This window comes from Dromiciops gliroides, chromosome 5 (assembly GCF_019393635.1).
Source record: "Dromiciops gliroides isolate mDroGli1 chromosome 5, mDroGli1.pri, whole genome shotgun sequence".
Taxonomy (NCBI): domain Eukaryota; kingdom Metazoa; phylum Chordata; class Mammalia; order Microbiotheria; family Microbiotheriidae; genus Dromiciops; species Dromiciops gliroides.
Window position 1 is genome coordinate 8,071,257 of NC_057865.1, and position 23,489 is coordinate 8,094,745.

General features: G+C 40.1%; 1 protein-coding gene across 1 annotated transcript in view; it reads right to left on the reverse strand.

Annotated features, from left to right (window-relative positions):
• The window catches only part of AGMO (alkylglycerol monooxygenase), a 367,408-nt gene that overhangs the window by 326,511 nt on the left and 17,408 nt on the right, over window positions 1–23,489 (reverse strand). Inside the window, exon 3 of the mRNA XM_043969423.1 lies at window positions 18,922–19,073. Coding sequence (XP_043825358.1) covers window positions 18,922–19,073 — 152 coding nt within the window. The remainder of the gene's footprint in view (window positions 1–18,921; window positions 19,074–23,489) is intronic.

Here is a 23,489-nt window from a genome sequence, read left to right on the forward strand (position 1 = left end):
TGGGCTACCACAAAAGGCTGCTTCCTAAGGGCTCTCTCTGCCTCAAGTCTTGCCCTATTTTAATCCATATTAAAAACTGTTGTCACCGTGATGGTCTTTAAGTAGGTGTCACTCCCTAAATTTAACAAATCGTCTTGCTTCTAGAATCAAATATAAACTCCTTTGTTTGGCTTTTACAAGCCAGAACATCATTGGCCAACCAACCCTTCTGGCCTCATTGTCCATCACTCCCTTTCCACACTCTATACTCTAAGCAAACTGGCCTTCTTGTTGCATTTCTCTGATCACACTGCATCTCCCATCTCCATGGCTTTGAACTGACCATGCCCAATGGCACTCATCTCCATCTCCTTATAGAGCCTCTTAAACTTTCTAAAAACTTTACTGATTCCCACCAACTATTTATATCTTTCCCTCTGTCAACTACTTCATCTTTACTTTTCTATTAAATCTCTGTGTACCAATTTAAGCCCACATTGTCCCCTCATATAGATCGTAAGCACTTTGAGGGCAAGAAATGTTTTATATTTTTATTGTATCCTTCGTAGGAACATAGAAACTCGCACATAGGAACTTAATAAATGCTTACTTGCTGAGTAATTGGCTCTGAGTGATAGAATTAGTCAATAAACATTTATTAAATGCCTATTCTGTTCTGACCACTGTGTTGAGTGGTAATTAAAGAAAAATTATTTTGAGTGATTTCCCTGACCGCAAATAAGCACTCATGGCATGTATTTGTAAAGTTGCAATGAGCACAAAATACACCAAGTAATGAAGCACAGTTAAGTAATGGAGGAGGAAAGTCTCTATTTATGTTTACACACACACACACACACCGAGTAGACCAAAATAGGGTGCTTATAGAAGAGTACAAGAAAAGACCTAGAAAGAAAGCCCAACTGCAATGTACTGTTTGTTAAATGCAAAGACTCCAGCTTCTGGGATAGGAACTCAGTATTTGACAAAAACTGCTGGGAAAACTGGAAGAGAGTGTGGCAGAAATTAGGCATAGACCAACATCTTACACCTTATACTAAAATAAGGTCAAAATGGGTACATGGTTTAGACTTACAAGGTGATACCATAGGTAAATTAGTAGAGGAAGGAATAGTTTGCCTCTCAGATCTTTGAAAAGGAAAACAGTTTATGACCAAACAAGAGATAGAGAATATTATGAAATGCAAAATGGATGATTTTGATTACATTAAATTAAAAGGGTTTTGTACAAACAGAAGCTACGGATCCAAAATTAGAAGGGAGACAGAAAACTGGGAAACAATTTTTATAGCCAATAATTCTGAAAAGGCCTCATTTCTAAAATATATCAGGAACTAAATAAAATTTATAAGAATCCAAGTCATTCCTCAATTAAGAAATGGTCAAAGGATATGAACAGGCAGTTTTCTTATCAAGAAATCAAAGCTATCTATTGCCAAATAAAAAATGCTCTAAATCACTATTGATTAGAGAGATGGAAATTAAAATAACTCTGAGGTACCATCTGACACCTATCAGATTGGCTAATATGACAAAAAAGGAAAATAATAAATGTTAGGGAAGCTCTGGAAAAATTGGATCTATAATGCATTGTTGGTGGAGCTGTGACCTGATCCAACCATTCTGGAAAGCAGTTTACAACTATTCCCAAAGGGCTATCAAGCTTTGCATATGCTTTGACCCAGAAATATCACTATTAGGTATTTTTCCCAAAGAGATAATAAAAATGGGAAAAGGCCCCACATATACAAAAAATATTTATAGCTGTTCTTTTTGTGGTGGCAAGGAATTGGAAAACATGAGGTTGCCCATCAATTGGGGAATGGCTGAACACATTGTGGTATATGAATGTAATGGAATACTATTGTGCTGTAAGAAATGATGAGCAGGAGGATTTCAGAGTAACCTGGAAGGACTTGCATGAACTGATGATGAGTGAAATGAGCAGAACCAGGAGAACATTGTACACAGTATCAACAACATTGTGTTTTGTTTGTTTGTTTGTTTGTTTGTTTAGTGAGGCAATTGGGGTTAAGTGACTTGCCCAGGGTCATACAGATAGTAAGTGTCAAGTGTCCCAGACCGGATTTGAACTCAGGTACTCCTGACTCCAGGTCCAGTGCTCTATCCACTGAGCCATCTAGCTGCCCCAACATTATGTGTTGATCAACTGTGAAAGACTTGATTCTTCTCAGAAATACAATGATCCAAGATAGTTCCAAAGGACTCATGATGGAAAATGTTCTCCAAATCAAGAAAAAAAGAACTGTTGAATTTGGATGCAGATCAAACCATACTATTTCTATTGTTTTTGTTGTTGTTGTTGTTGTTTTTCTTTTTTTAGGTTTTTCCTTTTTGTTCTGATTCTTCTCTCGTAACATGACTAATAAAAGGGAGCAGCTGGTTGGTGCAGTGGTAAAGCACCGGCCCTGGATTCAGGAGTTCCTGAGTTCAAATCTGACCTCAGACACTTGAAACGTACTAGCTGTGTGACCCTGGGAAAGTCACTTAACCCCCATTGCTCTGAAAAAAAAGTAAATAAATAAATAAATTTAAAAATTAAAAAAAAAACATGACTAATAAAGAAATATGTTAAATGTGATTGTACATATATAACCTATATCTGATTACTTGCTGTTTGGGGGAGGGGAAGGAAGGGAAGGGAGGGAGAAAAATTTGAAACTAAAATTCTTATAAAAACAAATGTTGAAAATGATCTCTAAATGTAACTGGAAAATAATAAAATATTCATATTTTTTAGAAAGAAAGCAAGCCCAATTGTGACTAATTGCAAGGCCCAGATGCTAAGGAAATAATGAAACATTACTTTTGCCTCAGAGGTGAGGAACTGCAGGTTTGAAACACTGCATACACTGGCAGAAATAGTCACTGTACCAGTTATTTCTGATTAAGTAGCTTTTCCTCCTTTGTTACAAGGGAAGATTCAGTGCCAACATAATGATATAAACACAATACAACTTACCTTAAAAGACAGCATTAAATTAAGGCAGGGGAAGGGATGGTGGAGGATCAAAACAAAAGAAAAACAAAAACCATTCTGCCAGGAGGCACCCATGCCTTAGTGGGAGAGAACCCCACATGCCTGCAGAGGTTGAACCCACCTCTCATGGTCTGTGCCCATGGGTGCCTGCTGCAGCACTCTGCTGTGGAAACATTGACCACTTGTATCAGTGTCTGCAGCATTCTACAGGTCCCTTCGGACCTCCAGGGAAGTGGAGGCAGGAACGAAAGGCCAGAATAAAACTCAGGGTTGCATCAAAGTCTTTCCCTTTTGGTGAAGGAAAAACAATTGACAAAGTTTGGGGTTTTCACTATGTCCAGGTTTTTTCTGGGCAGGCCCAGGTCTGGCTTCCTTTTCTCCCATAAAAGAGCCTCGGACAGTGGCCTTTTAGTCTCTTCATTTTTTTCTTCCCAGGCCAAAGTCCACTATCTCTTTCAACAAAGAGGAGGCCCAAGGGGCAGAAGCAACCACTACCTCTGTCTTGGGTCCAGCTTCAGAAGCTGCCCCTTACCTTTTTCCATATGACAGCAGGAAGTATGAAAATTAAAACAGTTAAACAAAACATTGAATTCCTTCAGTCTATGGGTTTCTAGTCTGGGAATATGTATTTCTATATGGACAGGGGCCAGCAAAGACCCCATTCGTGAATGTCTAGTGAAGAATCACAGAGGAGTGTCTCTTCTCTCCTGCTGCTCTGAGAGCACAATTCCAAATTCAAAAAGACTTGGAGACAAAGGAGAGGGGATCATGCTCCTTCTCACAGGCTCTGCACCACTCAGGTAGAGGTAAGGTGATTTCCTTGTCTTCTCATCCCCTGGAAACTGCTGCTGAAATGCTCATAAACTCTTCAGATATTAAAGTTTCTTTCCCAAAGTGCAGGTTGGAGAAGTAATCATTACAAACCTCAAGACAGATAGAGGTTTACAGAGGTGACAGATATGTCTGCCATTCTAAGAAGCACCCTTAATTCCTAGCATTTACTTCGCCATAATAAAACCCTCCACTTTCTCTCCTGCCCCATGAACAATTCATAAATCTCCCAATTTAATTGCTAAAATCTGATCTCTGGCCTCCCAGCCTCCAGCTTCTATATGCCTTTGGTTTCCAAAGGTTTTTGTTTGTTTTTTGGGTTTTTTTAAACTTTAAAGCACTAGGTACAGTGGCCAGAGCACTAGCCCTGGAGTGAGGAGGAGTTGAGTTCAAATCTGGCCTCAGACCCTTGACACTTGCTAGCTGTGTGACCCTGGGCAAATCACTTAACCTGGATTCCCTTGCAAAAAAAAAATAGTATTATGTAAATGTGAGTTTGTGTCATGAGAAACATCACTTTTTAACTAATGACAATGACAGTAAAAGCCAGAGCAAAGCTGATCATTTGTTTCTTTTTTTTTTGAATTTTTCCATGGCCAAGTCAACCTTTTTAGTGCTTTAGCCCACTCATATCTGTGTTACAAAACTGCCTTTTAAGCCCTTTGTGTAATTTGAAATATTTTCTCCTCCCAATACCTTTTCTTGTTGCCTACTCCCTACTTGTTCCTTGAGATATAATAATTAATAATAATAATAGGTGAGATATAGATCAGAGATTTATGTATAGCATTGCATTTGAACTTCAAAAGAACCCTATGAGATAGTTGTGTGATGATCTCCAATTTACATATGAGGAAACTGAGTCAGAGAGGTTAAGTGATTTAGTTGTGTATTCTCAACAAGGCTAGTAATTGCCAAATGTAGGATCCAAATCCAAGTGTTCCTGAGTTCAAGCTTAGCAGAAGAACTACTATTCTCCCCATCTCTCGATTCCATTTGAAGACAGCCTTCTCTTCCCACTCCCAAATGGGATTCATATTGTTCCTCCTGGCTATAGACTTCTTTCCATAATATTCATTAAAAACAAACTCTAGCCACCGCTGAAACCTGATCTCTATGAAGCTAGATTCCTCCTGGATATAACTACCACCTGCACATCTGCTGTACTTCAGGATCTCTTTCTCTATTGAATCAGACAATGAGCATTTTGGGTGGAGATGGTCTTCCCCAAGTTTTGATGGAGCTCCAAGGTCAAGGTTGCCATCGAACCAACAATAAATAATAATATAAGGTGAACCAGAATCAAAATAATATACAACTTATTACTACAGAGAATTGTGAGTTGACACAAGTAAACATATTGTCTTGACTTTGGACAAATGACTTTACCTCATTGGGCTTTCATTTCATCATCTATAAAATGAGAGGTTGGGTGGGTAGCTTCTAAGTCCTACCTAGTTCTACATCTATGATCCTAGGTCATTTCTACATCCTGGGCCTCAGGGTCCTTATTTTTAAAATGATGGCACTGAAGTGGGCATCTTCTGAGATCCGTTCCAGCTCTAGAGCTAAGATCACATGACTAAGCTATAGTGTTAGCTTGAGAGAAGGAGGGAGAGGGGGAGGGAGAGAAAGAGGGAGGGAGGGTGGGATGGTGGGAGAGCCAGAGACAGAAAAAGGGAGAGAGAGACAGAGAGACAGAGATAGCAGGAGGAAGAAACAGAGAAAGAGAGAAAGATTGAAAAATAAGAAAGAAAGAAACAGAGAAACAAAAGGAATGAGAGAAAAACTTCACATTGCAATGCAGTATTGTGAATCTTATCCCAACCTAGAAAAGAAAGTCAGGGGTGGGGTGGGGGGGGGTGGGGGGAGGTGAATCTGTTTCAGTAATTTTCCCTGTTCCATCTCCCAGCTTCTGGAGAAAAGATCACCATTTCTAGCATTTCCAGGCTAGAAAAGAATTTTTGGGAAGGTTAAACTATGTTTAATTAAGGTGAAGAGGCCACACCAGAAATAAGAGAAGGGATGCAAAAGAACTGCCAAAGATGAAAATATTGAGTTACAACCTTGAGTTCAAAACATCCCTGTAAATAATTTAACATTCAAAATGGGGAAGACAGAAGAGACATATGACAAGCAAGACTGACCCACTCACACACATTTCAGCTCTAGAAATGGAATATGGAGAATGGAATCCTTTCAAAAAGAAAGCAGAATATTCTGACACTAAGGGCTGGGGAAGATCATTACCTTTACATCTAAGTCAAAACTAAGACGTTTTGTTTTTATTGATTTGTTTGGGTTTTTTGTTTTGCTTTTGGTTTGTTCCTCCCTGCCTCCCTGCCTGCAGCCCTATGTGACTGGATTACAGAGAAACATCTTGCAATTCTCTCTGCATACTTATACATTAAAAAGATGGCCCTATTAACATTAGGTAAAATCCATTCCCTTCAATTTGGCAAACGTCTATTAGACATATATTATATACCAATTAATGTGCTAAACATTGTATATATAAAAATAAAATGAAAAGAGTCCCTTAACTCAGAGACACTAGTAAATTGATGAAATGTTCCTCTTCTTTATCTGCAAGAGCCCACAGGGACTTAGTATAGCATTCTTCGAGAGGCAGTGAGGCAAGGGGTAAAAGCATGTGGAATCACATCCCCTCCCTAGGACTTCCTTTTACCTGTCTGTCTTTAGTCCAGGCTCTTGACATCCGTGTGACTCAGTTTCCATGTTTTCCTTGGACTAGATGATCTCTGTGTTAGACTTTCCTGTAGTAAATCTATGATCCTCAGACACTGGCCATAGATAAAAGGGTTATGAGGTATTTCAACGTGTGCATATCCTCTTGTAAGAACCCACAGATACCTGGTGCTTCATATGTTGTCTGTCCTATTACAAAAGTCATCTTCTCAAGGGCAAGGAGAAATTTGCTTTTCTTTGTATCACTAGCCAGTAACATATTGTCTGGCACAAAATAAGGGCTTAATGCATGCTTGCTGACTCTGTATGTAGACTTTTGGAGAAAAGTATAAGCGAAAGGGGAATTGTGTAATCTGATGCTACAAGATCTTTACTCTTGCCTAGAGATGGCTGTCCATGGATATCTATCTACCCAAATAGGTCTCCACTATAATGAGACCTTGGGTCAGGGCTTAGGGGGAGCTGTTGAGCCATTTTGGCTAAATGGACTAGTCATGTGAGGGAATTCAGCTCTTCAACTGAGTTGCCTGGTAAGAAATTCCTCCTTACAACCACAATTTTCATATTAGTAGTGGAGGCTACACAAGAAAGCCCAGTAGGGAGGTCACTTAAGAAACTTGAGGAGTTTCACCCCATTGTGCTTACAGAAATAATTTGAGAAATAAGCAGGAGAACACTTGATCCATTAGAAGCCACCTTGGGGGGGGGGGCAGCTAGATGGCGAAGTGGTAAAGCACTGGCCCTGGATTCAGGAGTACCTGAGTTCAAATCTGACCTCAGACACTTGACACTCACTAGCTGTGTGACCCTGGGCAAGTCACTTAATCCTCATTGCCCTACAAAAAACAAACAAACAAACAAAAAAAAGAAGCCACCTTAGGACTTAGCAAGGCTGCAGGGCACTCAGTGTGGTGAAGGAGGCAGGGAGGAACCACTAATCCATATACAACTTTAGAATTCACTCTAAAAATGCACATTTTCCTAAGTGCTGAAAGCAAATTGTAGTCTCTGTTTTATGTTTCAATAAAATTATGTTTTCTCTCATAACCACTCCCAGGATTCATATAGTCTTATGTCCTCTTAGTAATCCAAGAAACCATCACAAAACATACTGAAATAAGTCTGCTTTCATCAAAGATAATCATTCCAGGGGCAGCTAGGTGGCGCAATGAATAGAGTACTGACCCTGGAGTCAGACACTTGACACTTCCTAGCTGTGTGACTCTGAGCAACTCACTTAACCCCAATTGCCTCACAAAAAAAAAAAAAAAAAAAAAAAAAAAAAAAAAAAAAAGATAATCATTCCATTAACCAGATTAGAATTAAGTGCCTGCCATAGGCAAAACCTGTTACTTTCAATTATTTTTACTCATTAGAATTTAAAGTTCATCAATTTAAGAGAAAAAGAATGACAGGTCCCTAGATTAAATACTTTCATGGCTTAATCATACACAAAACCATAAGTTATGCAGATAAAGGTTAACAACAAAGAAGTGTATCCAAATTGGTGAATGATATTAGAGAGAGAGACAGGAGGAGAGGAAAAAAGAGGTGGAGAGTCAGGACTTCCATTATCTCAGCTTCAGTTTCCCTATGTGTAGAATGGTGATCATAGTACCTACATTTTACATAGTTAATGCATAGATCAAGTGAACTTATTATACTTGCATACAAACAGATGCACTTGCATATATTTATTGTTCTGTCCAGCTCTTCATGACCCACCCCATTTGGGATTTTCTTGGCAAACATACTGCAGTGGTTTTCCATTTCCTTCTCCAGGTCATTTTACAGATGAGGAACTTAGTCAAGTAGGGTTAAATGACCAGTACAAGGTCACACAGCTAGAATTTGAAATCAGGTCTTGACTCCATGTGCAATGTTCTATCTACTGTGCCACCTAGGGGCTAATACCTATGTGTATACATGTGTGCAAAATCAGTCCATTTAATACAATATCTATGTCAATTATTGTATTGTTGTTATAACTGTACTATTATCACCACTATATAGATGAGAATAGATGATACAAGATAAGAGGATGCAATATAATATGAGAATATAATGGTGAAGAAACTACTATCAGAGCAAATTAGCATCTCCTCTGTATCTAACACTGTTAGAGAGGTTGTGGGTGACTTTTTTTTAGGTGGGGAGGAAATAAGCATTTATATAGCACCAATTATGTCCCAAGTATGATGCAAAGTGCTTTACAAGCATTATTTCATGCAATCTTAAAATAACCCTGAGAGATAGGGACTGTGCTTATCCCCATTTGACAGTTGAGAAAGCTTAGGCAGATAGAGGCTATTTGACTTGCCCAGAATCACATAGCTGTAAGTGTCTGAGGCTGCATTTGAACTCAGGTCTTCTTGACTCCAAGCACTGAAGAAGTTGTGTGTATCAAGGATAAGACTAAGATTCACACTCTTCCTGGATGAGGCCAGCTCTCTCTCTCCCCAGGATTTTGCTGCATTATGGAATAGCTCCGACTTATATAACACTAGGTTTTGTAAAAACACTCTACACTGAATATATTAAACCATCAAAATAACTGAAGATATGATTACTACCTGGTTGTGAGATCTTGTGCTAGACCCTTTTCCCTTCCAGGTTTCAGTGTCTTCATTTATAAAATAAGATTCCTAAATGAGCTCTAAGTTATCTTACAGCCCTTACCTCCTAAATTTAGCTAGTATCTTACATTATGAGAAAGCTTAGGAAAGCAGAGATTTAGAAGGAATCACAAATACATGATTGTTTTCTATGATGAAGGATGGTAGATCTGCATCATCGGAGAGAACATTTATTTCAGGGACATAATAGTACATTAAAGATTGGTACCCAGCAGTGCCATACCTTTAACCACCACCCCCTACCCCCGCAATACATATACATATAAAAAGTTACAGGACAGAATGATGGGAAGACCCATCTTGATTCTTTATCCATTGCTACCAGTGGACAAAGGAAAAGTATTGTTTTACCAGCAGGTTTCATTCATGTTTTGGTTTGTTTGTTTGTTACCAAGGATGGAACCATTCTAGTTGGGTCTTCTACCCTAAGACTGAGTTGGAAGTGACAACAACCTGTAACCCAAAATATGGTGACAATCTGAACTGCTTATGCAGCCAGAGGCTCACAAAATTGGAGAAACAGAAGATGAAACTTTTGACATCATCTTATCTGAGCTGTTCTCATTTTTTCAGATGAAGAAACTGAGGCATACAGGATTTAAGCGATTTGTTCAACTTTAGAAAAAAAAGAGGTCTAGCATCATGGTACACACTGGTAATCTCTTCTAGTAGGGGAGACAGGGGTTATGGATCAGTTAAGCTGCAGTTGGGCTGAAGCTGATCAAATATACTGGCTAAGTCCATCCCCAATGTGGTGAATCCAGAGTAGGGAGGTCATCAGGCTGCCCAAGTTAGGGTGAACCATTCCGGGTCAGAAATGAAAAACAGCGGAGTTTCGATGCTTAGGAGCAGTGGTTGGGCCTCTGAGCAGTCACTGTATTTTCAGAATAGGCAAGAACACGTGACTTATTTCTCATATACATATATATATATATAGATATATATACACACACATATTATATTTTATATATATACACACACATATTATATTTTATATATATACACACATACATACTAAAAGTGCACACTTACACACACATACCAGTAGTTAGAAGGGTCATATAGAAAGTAATAGCAATGTCTCCAGCCTCCTACAATTCAGTGATTTTTCTGGTCCAGAATTATCATGAATCAAAAAAAGAAAAAAAGAAAAGAAAAGCCACAAAAAATGAGGACTAATCTTCCTGCTCAGGGACTCACAGTATCTTTCAAAGGTGAATTTGCTAAATCCACATTTAAAAGAAAGATGCATAGAGCTCCATGAGATACCATCTAATGTACCCCAAGGCTGATATCCTTCTCACCCGATTAGAAGCTCAATCTCAAAGGCCTTTGGCCAATTTAGACCTTTGAACTTCTGTACTCAAGTAGATCCTACAGAGGTTTGCTGACTCTGTTCATTGGCAGAGTGAATACATTTACCCCAGAAGAGAACTCACAGAGAGCAAGGAGGAACTTGTTCAGCTATTGCTTTGCTTAATACTGTCCCAGGGAAATCACCCAAGTTACAAACTACAGAAATAAGAAATGGAATGATGAAGGAAAGCCCAGGCAACTGCATGCATCTGTCTTTTCTCTCAAGTCCCTGAGGAGGAAGAAGAAAAATAGACATGGGAAGCCAGGAAGTGGGCAGGAAGACTGAGAAAGAATGCTGTACAAAATGTAAAGATACAAGAGATTTAGGGCTGCTATCTTTCACTGGATGAGTGACTGGAAGAGACTCCTGTAATTTGCCTGTTTCCTCTTAATTTGAAAGAATATGGGGGTTGAGGCAAGATCTTTCAAGATGAATAATAGAGATTATCAAAAGTAAGGCTCCTGTAACATGCTTTATTTTAACAAGGGGGCATTTGGGAAAGGTCTGGCCCCAGAGGAGTGGGGGTGGGTAAACAGCATTACTAAATCCCTTCAAAGTAAAATTTGCCAATTGTCTGACTGGATTTGAACAAACCTACTTGATAAAAAAAGGGTATCTTTCATATAGGGAAAAAGTAAAATGATTTTCTGGTTTTATATTAATAAAAAAATTTATCTACTAATATATTTTGAACTATTCATGGAAATCTAAAATCTTGCTGAGAGTATGAAATTAGCTCTTCTCTGGTAGGGAACACTACATGTCACTGTAACCTTCAACTCTTGAAGAAAGAAGATTCTCCATGAAAAATCCCAATACAGGATTCTTAACATTTGTTAGTGACTTTGAAGGACTCTATATCCTTTGAGTCCTAGGGGACTCAAAGTCATAATGGTGTCATAATGGTGGACTACCCTGGCTTTGCCACTTTCTAGAGTTATAACACTGGACATGTTGCCCCCTCTCTGTGTCTCAATTTCCCAGAATCCCAAAGTAGGAATCCACTTTAACTGCCATCTAGTCCCACCCATACCTGGAAAATTATTGTCTCCACACATATTCAACACTGGTCCTCCAGACTTTGTCTGAAGACCTTCAAAGATACGAAAGCCACTCCTTCCTGAGACCACCTAGCCCTCTTATCTTGTTGAGTCATCTTCACCTGAAAAGGCCTTGTTGAAGCTCTGCAGCCTCCCCCCATGCTCCAATTCTGCTTTCTGTAACCCAACTGAAGCAGCCTAATCGCTCTTCCACAGGCCAGCCTGTCAAATACTTGAAAAGAGCTAGCCTCTCTCCCAAGTCTTTTCCTCTCCACTTTAAATATCCCTTAATTCTCACATAACATCAATTTGAGAAATGCTTATTGAACTGGATGAACATTAGACCATTCCCCCACTAGTGGACCTGTTCTGGATGAGCCCAGTTTATCAATGTTCACCTTTCACTCAGTCTGATCAAATATCATCTCTTTTGATTTGGCCCAAAATCTCTACAGATGGTTCTTTTTGAAATTTTGACTTTCCTTGAATAGCCAGTTCTTCCTTTAAGCCTTACATCACATGCATGCAAGTAAGGTAAGGATGTCTTTGTTCAAGCTAGTGATTACAATGTTAATGAGCTTAGGGAGAAAGAGAAATTCCTGTATCTCTCCGGTTTCCCCAGGTGAAAATGATTTAGTTGGCCTCTAGATCACCTGTCAGAGCCCTTCCACTCATTGCACCTGCAAAATGAATTGCAAAGTTATCTTTTGGTATTCCTTAAATAGTGAGCACACAGCTGCTTACCTTAGTGGGGCTGGGGCATACCACTCTTTGTTTTTGCATTTCCTGGGTGCCAAGCACTGGGTTTGATCCATGGCAAGCTACCACAAACTGTATATGAAGCCAGTGAGGTAAGAGAATGGGAATGAAACTGGAAGGTCAAATTCCTGCTGTGACACTTAGTATCTGCATGACCGAAGGCATGCCCCTTCAACCCTCTGAGACTCGGTTTCTTCCCATGTTAAAGAGGACACTTGCACTAACTACCTCATTAGGCAGATGTGCTGAAAGTACTTTATTTACAAGAAATCGTCTAAATGTCAAGTGTTATTAGGGAGAAGGAGTCAGACTGGATTTGTGATTTCACTGAATTAGGGAATTCCTAGATGTGGAAATTTCCTCTGCCAAAAGAGGTTGGCACCTTCTTTGTAATGTAGAGACTTGTCTAGAATACTAAAAAGTGAAGTGAGTTGCCCAAGGACACACAACCAGCACATGTCAGAGCTGGGACACTTTAGTCAGATTCTCCTGGCTCTGCCTTCATTTTCCACAAAGGAGATAAGAATGACTCACAGTTTTTTGGCACAAATCCCAAGTGCAAGAATCACTTATGATTATCACTCATATTTTACAAATAAAGAAACTGAGGCCATATCAGGAATGACCTGCTCTTATAAAGGGTTTGCTCAGCACTAACACCAATGAATACTCTTCCATCTTTTTTTTTAAGTCATGATATATGATTTAAATATATGATGCTGTTGTTTTTAAGTCATTTCAATCATGTCTGACTCTTCATGACCCTATTTGTTGTTTTTTGGCAAAGATACTGAAGTGGTTTGCCATTTTCTTCTCCAACTCATGTTACAGATGAGGAAACAGAGGGTGATAGGGTTAAGTGACTTGCCCAAGACCACAGATTTGAACTCAAGTCCTCCTGTTTCCAGGACTGACACTCTATCCATTACATCACCTAGCTGTCCATATTATAGATGGATAGATATAGAGAAGTATATGTGTGTGTGTGTGTGTGTGTGTGTATGTATGAAGAAGGGGAGAGTAAGGAAAGAGAGAGAGAAAGAGAGAGAGAGAGAGAGAGAGAGAGAGAGAGAGAGAGAATAACTATATCTGAAATTCTTCTAACTTTAAAATTTCAGAGAGCCTCAGTTGCTCAAAAAAACAGCTTTCTCTGAGATCCTGATCAGAGGACATCACAGAGTCAAGCATTAGGGCAGGCTCATTTTTCCTCCCTGCACATGAAACTCTGATCCCAGACCACGAAGACCCCAGAAATTGTCCCTCCTCCCACAAATGTACCAGGCAGCGAAGCACAGTCTTCTCTGGGCTTCTTAAAGAAAGCTAAAGGTTCTTGTCTGACCATACTCTCAGCCACACACCACTTTACCCTCTTTAATTTATGAATGAATGAAATCACCCATAAATCTCTCCCCAGCGTTTCTGTGGGAATAGCTTTCTCCAGCCCATCTAGCTTTCTGCTGTGGCCAGTTTCACAATCCCTTCTTAATATATTGGCTTTCAGGAAATTTTAAAAATAGTCTACTGAAGAAAGAGACTTTAGGACATAAAAGGGAAAAAGAAAAAAAATCCTGAGGTTAAAGGAGGATAAGGTATGAGTCTTCCTAAAAGCATAGAAAAAGTCACATTCGGTGAATCTGTGCCAGATTTCCTCCATCACACATCCTGTTATCATCCAGATGTGAAAGTGAGACCAAACACTCAGAGAGGAAGATTGTCTCTTAGCCAAATGGGCAGACCTGAAAGGCAATGCCCCCATCCATTCCTTTGCATACCCCCTTCTCCTAACTAATTGCCCCACAACATTTTCAGGTAAATATAAACCTGTGATCTGATTGGTGGAATGAATCCCCTGAATGGAAATTCCCTCCACCATTGCCTAGATCCAACTCAGTTGCAGTTTATTGCTTCAGAGAGCTACCTGAGGGCACAGAGGGACAAAGCACTGTTTTGATTTGGATTTCTCTTATTACTAGCAATTTTGACCAAGAGCATGCCCCAGGCATACAGTTTTAATGTGTTAGATCTGGGTTTTCTGGACTCTAAGACTTATCCTCTATCTACTTTATTCTTCTCCTCCAAATGAAACATTTCAATTTCTTTGAAGAAGTTGTACCTTCTTCTTCTAGAGGAAATTCCATTGGTATATGTCTTACACCATCTATACTAGCACCAATGGAACCATTTCTTCATGAATTGGTTTCATAGGCTGTGAAATTCTGGCAGGGGCCTTGGTCGAGGGCACTCCCCTCACATTACTGTCTCGTTAAAAGTCTTCACTTCCTTCTTGAAGAGTTAACCCAAAGAGCAGGCAAGAACCACAAAGAAAACGGATGTCCCCTTGCCTGACTGAGAATAACATCCCAATGAGCCAAAAGGGAAATGTTAATCTGAAAACCAATTTCACCTGACATCTGTGTGCCTTCCTCTCAATTATGAGACTTAGAAGATCTGGATCTCAACCTCAGATTGGTTACCAATAAACTACAAGGGGTTAGGGAATAGTAGATCAACCATCTAAGGATGTAAATAAACATTTCTCAAAAGAACTGTAAAGTATTCACAGCCACATGAAGGGATGTTCTGAATCATTAATAGAAAGAGAAATCTAAATCAAAACAACCCTTTAGTTTTGCCTTACACCCTGAAAATTGGCAAAGATAACAAAACTGGAAATAGTCAATGCTGGAAAGGATATGAAATTATAGAAACACTTCATTAATATATTGTTGGTAGATCTGTGAAGTGGTGAAACCAACGAATGATTTAAAAAAGAAAAGAAAGAAAGGAATTTGAAATTATGCAAATAAAGTGACTGAAATGTCCATACCTTTTGAAACAGAGGTTCTATTCCCAGGCTTATACCCCCAAAGACGCTATTGAAATGAAGACAGTCTCAATGTATACCAAAATGTTTGGTCCTCAAGGGTTACACTTTGCATATGGTGATTTTTTCACTCTATCAAACTGATGGACTGACTTCTTTTTCTCTTTATGAAATCACTATTTGTCATATGGGATGCTTCCCTGGAAGGGGGAGAAAGGAGGCCACTGGGAATCATGATGATGATATATGAAAAAGAGACATCAACAGAAACTTACTTTAAAAAAGATTTGGGAGAGTTCCTCATCTCAGTTTCCTCATCTGCCAAAATGAACAAGTGGCATTGACATCTTTTCTTTCTATCACTCTGTGTATCTATCAAAGCCACTTACTTGGTAGACTTCACTCAATGTTTCAAAAAGAAGTGTGGGGTTCATTGTCATAAAACCTGAGTGTGTGTCTTGGTTCTGCCAAAGAAGTATTACAAAAGTCCTGAAATGTCTCAATTGGAAGAAAGTTCAGAGATCACTGAACCCAAAGGAGGTCTGAAGCTTGGATGTCTCTATCACATTCCTGAATGGTGTCCCTACAGTCTGCATCAGAAGCCCTCTATCCCTGACCAACCAAGGCATCCCATTCTCTTTGGGATAGCAGAAATAGGCAGTGTCCAACCTTAATTACACAATAATTGGTTTCCCTCCTCCATAGCTTCCACACCCTGTGGTAGTTCTCGTCCTTTGCATTGGAGGATATGAGGAGAAATTGTTCTTTGGTGCCACAAGGCTTAAAATACTTTAGAGTGTGGATACTGTTCCCTCTTAGAACTTCCGTCCTTAAGGATAAAATTGCCTGGAGGCTTCAAGCAATTATTGGATGGCCTTGTTTGGGGTCTTTTACCTTCCTGGTTCCTCTCCTCTGGACACACTCCAGCTTAAATGTGGAGAGTTTCTAATGTTTCTCCTACAATTGATGATATTTGTGGCCTAACCAGACCAGAGCAGAGGATCGCAAAAATGTTACTGCCTAGTTCTAGATACTAGGGCTCTCATTCTGTGGCCTCAAATGCATCCACTTGCTGCTCAACACATCCCTCTATTATCTGACACAGAGCTGGCATGTCTCAGGGGTCTAGAGGGAGGCTTGGAAGCCCAAGAGTTCACCAGTACCAACAAGTCCAGAGAGGTAGGTAGACAAGAGTCATGAAACTGTTGTAGGAATAGCTTTCAAGGCCTCTGGGAAGGAGGTGGAAAGGTTGCAGCCACAAGTCAGTTAAGTGAGGCCTTTGGAGAAAATGCAACAAGGTATGGGCAAATACCTGGGTCTTGAAGGATTTTCCCCAGAAACAGGAATCAATGTTTCGTGCTAATGGCAGTGGCTGCAGCAGAAACAGCAGCATGCTGGGCAAGCCCTCTGACAAGCAATAGGGTGTGTTGAAAAGACCACTAGCATTGGATTCAGGAGGGTCTGGGTTCAGATCCTCTCTTCAACCTTTACTAAGCATGTGACCCTGGGCAAGAGGCTGGTCCCCTATGGGCTTCAGGCTCCTCATCTCAAAAGTAAGAGTGTTAGGCTCAAGGACCTCTAAGACCCATGCTTGCCAGCTATGATGCTCATAGTACAGCTGATGTGAACCTCCATAGCAGCTGACAAAACCCTCTGGACTCACCTGTGGTCCTAAGCTATGTTCTAGCCATATGTCCCCTTTCCCATACTGATCCAGTTAGACCATCCATTTATCCCTAGGACCTTCCTTGTCAACTCCAGACCTCTGCTGGTGTATCATCCTGGACTTGGGCTTCCCAAAGTCCTTTCAGGTTTGCTCCACACTCTTCCAGGTGTCACATTGGACTCTAAGCCTGGTAGCAGTCAGTATAACCATGGGAACCAGCTGAGCTGGGCTTAAAAAGCTTTCTGCCCATGACATGGAGCTACAAAGGAAGAGACTCAAGGAGACATGGTCCTAAGGCATATTGAGAAGAGTCACAGCAATGCCTGCACCAACATTAGGACTTCAAGGAGCTGATGCTCCTCTTCCCAGGTGCTAGGGAAAGGGTCCCCCTCAAATGAGTCATGCTGTGTTTATTCAGAAGGCGTACAGAAAGAAAGGATGATAACCCTTTCTCATTTATCTTTCTGCAGCAAAAAATAAAATCATTCAATGGATTTTGCCTTAAGAAAATAAGGGTCTTAGTCCTTATTTTTTCATATGTACATAAGTTACATACAACAGGTTACATACTTTTTATGAATAAATCCTCATTAAACAATATGCTTCTGCTCATTTTGGGAACTGCTCATGATCAATTCTATCTTTGGGATTTGGGACACACACTCACCAGTCAAATAGGATTTCTTTACCAGTTTCGAAGGCAATAGATCCTAGGATGGTAGATGATGAAGAGCCAGAAAGGACTCCAGAGATTAATTATCAATCCCTTCATTTTATAGATAAGGAAACTCATGCCCATAGAGACCAAGTGTCCTGGGCAAAGTCACAAGGGCCAGAGCAGAGATTTGAACTCAACTCTTTGACCTCCAAACCCAGCTCTCACCATTGCAAGTTCCACTTAGTCTAGCATAAGACAAACAAAATCTCTTCTCTAAACATTGATGCTTATTTTGTTATGACATGGGTTTCTTTCAAAATAAAAAGCCATTTGATTGAAAAGTTAAAAAAAAAAAAACCAATGTTTTCAATGCTTCCCCTCAGACTAAGAGATATTTCTTCTCCTGTTGCCCCCAGGGACATTCTGCTGTGTTCCCTCCCATCCTTCCCCCACCCTTACAGGCACTCATGCATACCTTCCTTAACTATCCTCCCCCAGATCTTTCTTCCCCCACCCAACCTCCCATCCTCCTCATTATTATTCCAGGTCTCCTCCTCTTCCTTCCAACCCCCACTCAGTTCAGTCACCCACCAAAATGCTAAGTTCCTTTCCATGGTATTGGGTCAAGGCTGAACACTTCCCTCTCATCTCCATTCTATTGCAGAATCTCTTCAGCACTCATCTCTGAGTGCTGAACATCATCCTCCCCTAGCTGTGACCTCCTTTTCCCAGCTCTGTAGTCCCTTCTGGACTCTGGCCAGTCCCTGTAGGGCTTCAGAAATAGTGCCCCTCCCTTCTCTACTTTGTCTTGGCCTCACAAAGCTGTCACTCTGAAGGAAGACCCCCTTGGTCCTTCTCCCTCTGAAGGGAACAATCTAGAATCCAACCTGGTAAGGGTTCTACAGAACTAGGTGAGGTGGGCCTTGGGTGAGTACCTTTTTCAAAGCCTGATAACCCTGGAATGGCCCACTCTCCTGAGTTCATAGCTGATTACATTTTCCCTGGGAATGTGAAAGGGATGCCCAGAAGTTGAATGAGGTTTACCTATTCCTGGCATTGCCCCATATTACCTGGGCACCGAGTTGTCCCAGCTCTCTTTAAAATCACGTTCAGTCAGGTTAATGGGGAAGGCTGCACTGTTTACAAGTGTCTTTCCATTTATCTAGGATGGCTTCAGCAGGAACAATGAAAAATGGGTGCAAGACAGTGGGCAGAAGACTCAGATGATATCCAGTATAATCCAGCCTTTGGTGGTAAATATGGGAAAGGGGGGAAAGCTTAAAAAGTATGTTCTGATCCCCTCTTTTATCTTCATCCTCCTCTTCACAAGGACAAGATTTTTTCCACTCAGATTTCAAAGGCATCTCTGTAATCAATCTCAATACACTTCACAACCATCACACACACAAATCATCAGCAAGATGTTTCCCTGTCACTTACCGTGGGCCATGCGGTGGAACCAATAGTAACCCAGGTCAACTCCCAAGAAGGTCAAATACCATGTCCATGGAGAATCCCAAGGCAGATTGAAGAGTCTATAATTCTCCCAGACATAAACATAAGTGGACAACTCAATACTCCTAAAAAAGAGTCTGAAAAGGAAACAAAGGCAGTCCTCAGGTTCATGTGCTAGAACCAAAATCATAGTTAGCAAATTCAATAAGCCTTTATCAAGCAATTACTTTGTATAAGACATTGTGCAAGGTTCTTAGGGATATCAGGGCAGAGAATAACCCACCTCTTGCCCTTACAGATCTTGTATTCATAAGATCATCACACCAAGGCTGAAAGGGAAAGAGAAGGCCTTTAAACCAAACCCTTTCACTCTATAGATGAGGAAACTGAAGACCAGGGAGATTCAGTTCAACTCAGTCCAATTAAAGAAAAAAAAATTAAGTGCCTACTATGTGTTAAGTGCTGAGGAAAAAAAAAAAGAATCAAAAGACAGTAGCTGCCTTAACAATCCAATGCCTTCTCCTAGGTGGCTTTCTAATGGAAGGTAGTTGAGGTCAGGGAAAACAAAGAATACAACACCCATGAAATCAGGTGACTATATAGAAGATAATCTGAAAAGGGAGAGAGGACATCAGGGCATTTTTTCACCAAAGTCATGAGCTTTGAAGGAAAATATAGATTCCATGTCAGACATTGTAGATAACCAAAGCCAAAAGGGAAATAGCCTATCCCACAAAGAGCTGCCATTCCCCTGGGGGCAGGGAGGGAGAAGGGCTAAGCATGTATACAAGCACATAGCTTGAATATAAAATCAAACAGTCCCCAAGGTACCAAGGGCATCAGTTTGCATGAGAGCCAGTAGGACCCCCAGGCTTCCATTTTCATTAAATGAAGGATGTGGCTCTTTCTATCATCTCCTATGCATCAGGTGAGATTTCACAAAAGTCCTGACACATTCCAAAGTGAAATTTTTCCCCAACCATATGCACCAACTGTGTGGTGGCTCAAGAACCCAATGGAAGCTTTCTGAAATGGAAAGTGATGTATCCATTGAGACTGAAGAGACATTGTCTTTGTCTCATGTTTCCAATGCATTGATTTCTTTCTTATAGCATTTATTTTAACTGAAGATAATCTCACCTCTCACTCACTCACACATGAACATACACAGTGAGGCAGAGCTGTTATTAGCATGTGTGTGCAAGCATGCTCCAGACAAGTGGTGCAAAATTCAATTAATTAATCAACAAGCATTTGTTAAGCTCTTGCTTGGTGATGGGCACTTTGGATACAAAGGAGGGGTCAAAATAATTCTTTTAAAAATCTCCTTCCCTCAAGGATATTGTCATTAAATACACACACAAAACAACTTTAAAGACAAATTCATTTAGGTATGTGGGCCCATGTTGCTCTGGGTGGAATCATCAAGCTGTTGCTAGGGAATTATAGCCTGTAGTGGGATTTGGTGATAGAGAAGGAGCAAGCACAATCCTCCTGACTGAGTAGGTTTTCTCTACTTTTAACAAAAGCTGTTAAGCTTGATTGTTTTTAAGGTACTAAACAAATGAAATATATAGAAATACCCTCTAAGTATTAGAATCTTGGAATAAAGCTCCACCCACCCTACCTTAATTTTGCCTCCATTTTTCACACTTTCCAGATAATGCACACACCGTATATTACAAGCTTCAATAATGTTCATAGAGACCCTGATGCATTATGGGCCCCTGCCCAGGCACAATGAGAACTCACTTCAATAAGTAAGGTTGTAGCTACTAATTTCTTCTACTAATATTTTGAAATTAGACCCTTTAAATATCCTCATTTATCTCTCACCAGAACTCTGCATGGTTAAACTTTTCCCCACTTTGAAAGACTTGTCTGCCTAAGGAACTGCCCAGGGCTCAGAGCTGATTTTGGCCTGGCTGGCAGACTATCTGCCAGACCTAGCATCTCTAGTACCCTCTGTGAGGGCACATTTCTTCCTTTTGAAAAATAATTATTTCCCAGCATTTTCTTTTGCATCAGTTCTGTTCATGATTACATATGAACAGAACTAGGGTCACATTCCAGATATATATATATATATATATATATATGTGTGTGTGTGTGTGTATATATATATATATATGTATATATATATATATATACACATACACACACACGCACATACACACACACACACACACATATATATATATATATATATTTCTTTGGAGCATTTCTCCCCTTGCAAGTCAGCCTATTTCTGTGTGCTTTCTTTGCTTGGAAGTCAATAGCAGAACAATCAACAAGTCATCAGCTGATTGCTGTGGCTCATCAAGAGTCATCCATCTCTCCATCATAAAAAAAGAAAGGCGTTGGCAGAAGTGATATGTGTAATGTGGCATAATGGATAAAGGGCCAGCCTTGGAGCCTGAAAGACCTGGATATTCCAGATGAGTCTGGGCCATATTAGTTGTATTTAAATCCATTAACCTCTCAGTTCTTCCAGCAATACTCTGTCATCATGACTGTCTTCTTCACTATCATCATCATCATGTGTTTTAAGGCTTACAAAGCACTTTATAAAGAATGTCTCATTGGATCCTCACAACAACAATGGGAGATAAATGCTATTATTATCCCCATTCTACAGATAAGGAAATTAAGTCTGGAAGGCCACTTGCCAAGGCTCACTCAGCCACTGAGATTAAGAGGCAGGCATGAAATTCAGGTGTTCTTCACTCTGAGGTTATCACTCTAACCATTAAACCATCTAACTACTGCTTTTGGCCCAATAATGACAAATAATTGACATTCATATAAGGACTTAAAGTTTTCTCCTGCAAAGCAACCTTGTTAGGTTCATGTTAGCTTCGTGGGCAGCTAGATGGCACAATAAATAGAGCACTGGGCCTGGAGGCAGGTAGACTCATCTTTATGAGATTGAATCCAGTCTCAGATACTTACTAGCTATGTGACCCTTGAGAAGTCACTTTACCCTGTTTGTCTCAGTTTCCTTATTTTCTTCATTTGTAAAATGATCTGGAGAAGAGAATGGAAAACCATGCCAGTGTCTTTGCCAAGAAAAACTCAAATGTGCCCACAAAGGGTCAAACATGACTGAAAAACAACTGAATAAGTGTTGCAATTTTGTGATCTCCATTCTACAAATGAGAAAACTGAAGCTTGGAAGTGTTAAGGGGTAAAATTCTAGCTAAACTGTCTAAAATATCTAATGAGTGGTCGCCAATAAATTATAAGCTTTAGCAAGAGTTAGACTTTTAAGCATTTATTAAGGAGAATAAGAATTTGGTAAAGAGAGAGAGAAAGGCCTCTTCCTTCCTCCTCCCACTAGTCCGCATCACTTCCTCCCAAAGAAAAGACTCCTGGTCTTGCCCTCAAAGACCTTCGCTTCATGGGCAGAACTCTTCTACAGTAAGTATCCAGCAGGTGCCGTCATTCCAATCGTTACAGAAGTTAGTGATTCGCTGATGGTTGCATCATTAGTAAGCATCAGAGCCAGAATGTTGGTAAATAAGTGCCTGGATCTTTAGGAGTATTAACTTTAACACTGCTCTTGATTTCCGGGTAGAAGCCCAGAAATAAGTAATTTATCCATTCTCTGCCTTGAGTTTTCTCATCTGTTAAATCCAATCCTAGCCCACCTCCCAGGGGCACTGTGATGAATAAGTCATAAAAAATGGGGACCGCTCCCAGGGCTGAGCCAGACTACACCTCACCACATCTTAAGACATGAGTTTAAATTAGAGATGATGTGCTGAGAAATGCTCTCAAATTCCTTCCACCCAGCAGCTTCCTTCTCAAAGTCCATTATTAGATTTACTAGGAGACCCACAAGTAAATGAGAAAACCCCTGCAGCATCATTGGGGCTGGGGCTCAGGAGAACTGTCCTCCCATGAAACTAACTAGGAGAAACTGTCATGGGCTATCTTTTAACAATGAGGTGCATTGTAGAGATATGGGTAGATGCATATGAATGGTGAATGTTTGCACTCTCAGATTTGCAAAGTGATTTAAACAAATTATCTCATGAACTTTCACTCATCAGTGCATTGTTTATGTGTAAAGTATTCCAGAAAATAGCCACAGCTTCAGCAGAGACATGTAAAATTGTTATTTTGTCTTTTAAAATTACACTCTCAAGAATTACCTTCATATTCCATTTAATCTCTCTCTCTCTCTCTCTCTCTCTCTCTCTCTCTCTCTCTCTCTCTCTCTCTCTCTCTCTCTCTCTCTCTCTCTCTCTCTCTTCCCCCACTAATGATGAGATTTTATGATGAGAAAAAAATTCTCGATTCGGACCCCATTTGTTAAGTGATATAAACCTTTATTCTCTTTAAAGCCCATTTTTTTTTGCCTTGTTGTAGATACGTCTGGATACCAGTTGATTCCAAGGTATTCATCTCATTCATCACTGGATCTCTACCAGGTGACAAATGCTTTTGTCAATAACACATTCTCCAACTTTCAAGTCTTCGGTCTCTTACCAACGACCACAGATGTGAAAAAAAAAATAAAGGGATAGGATATTCATTGGCCTTTTCCC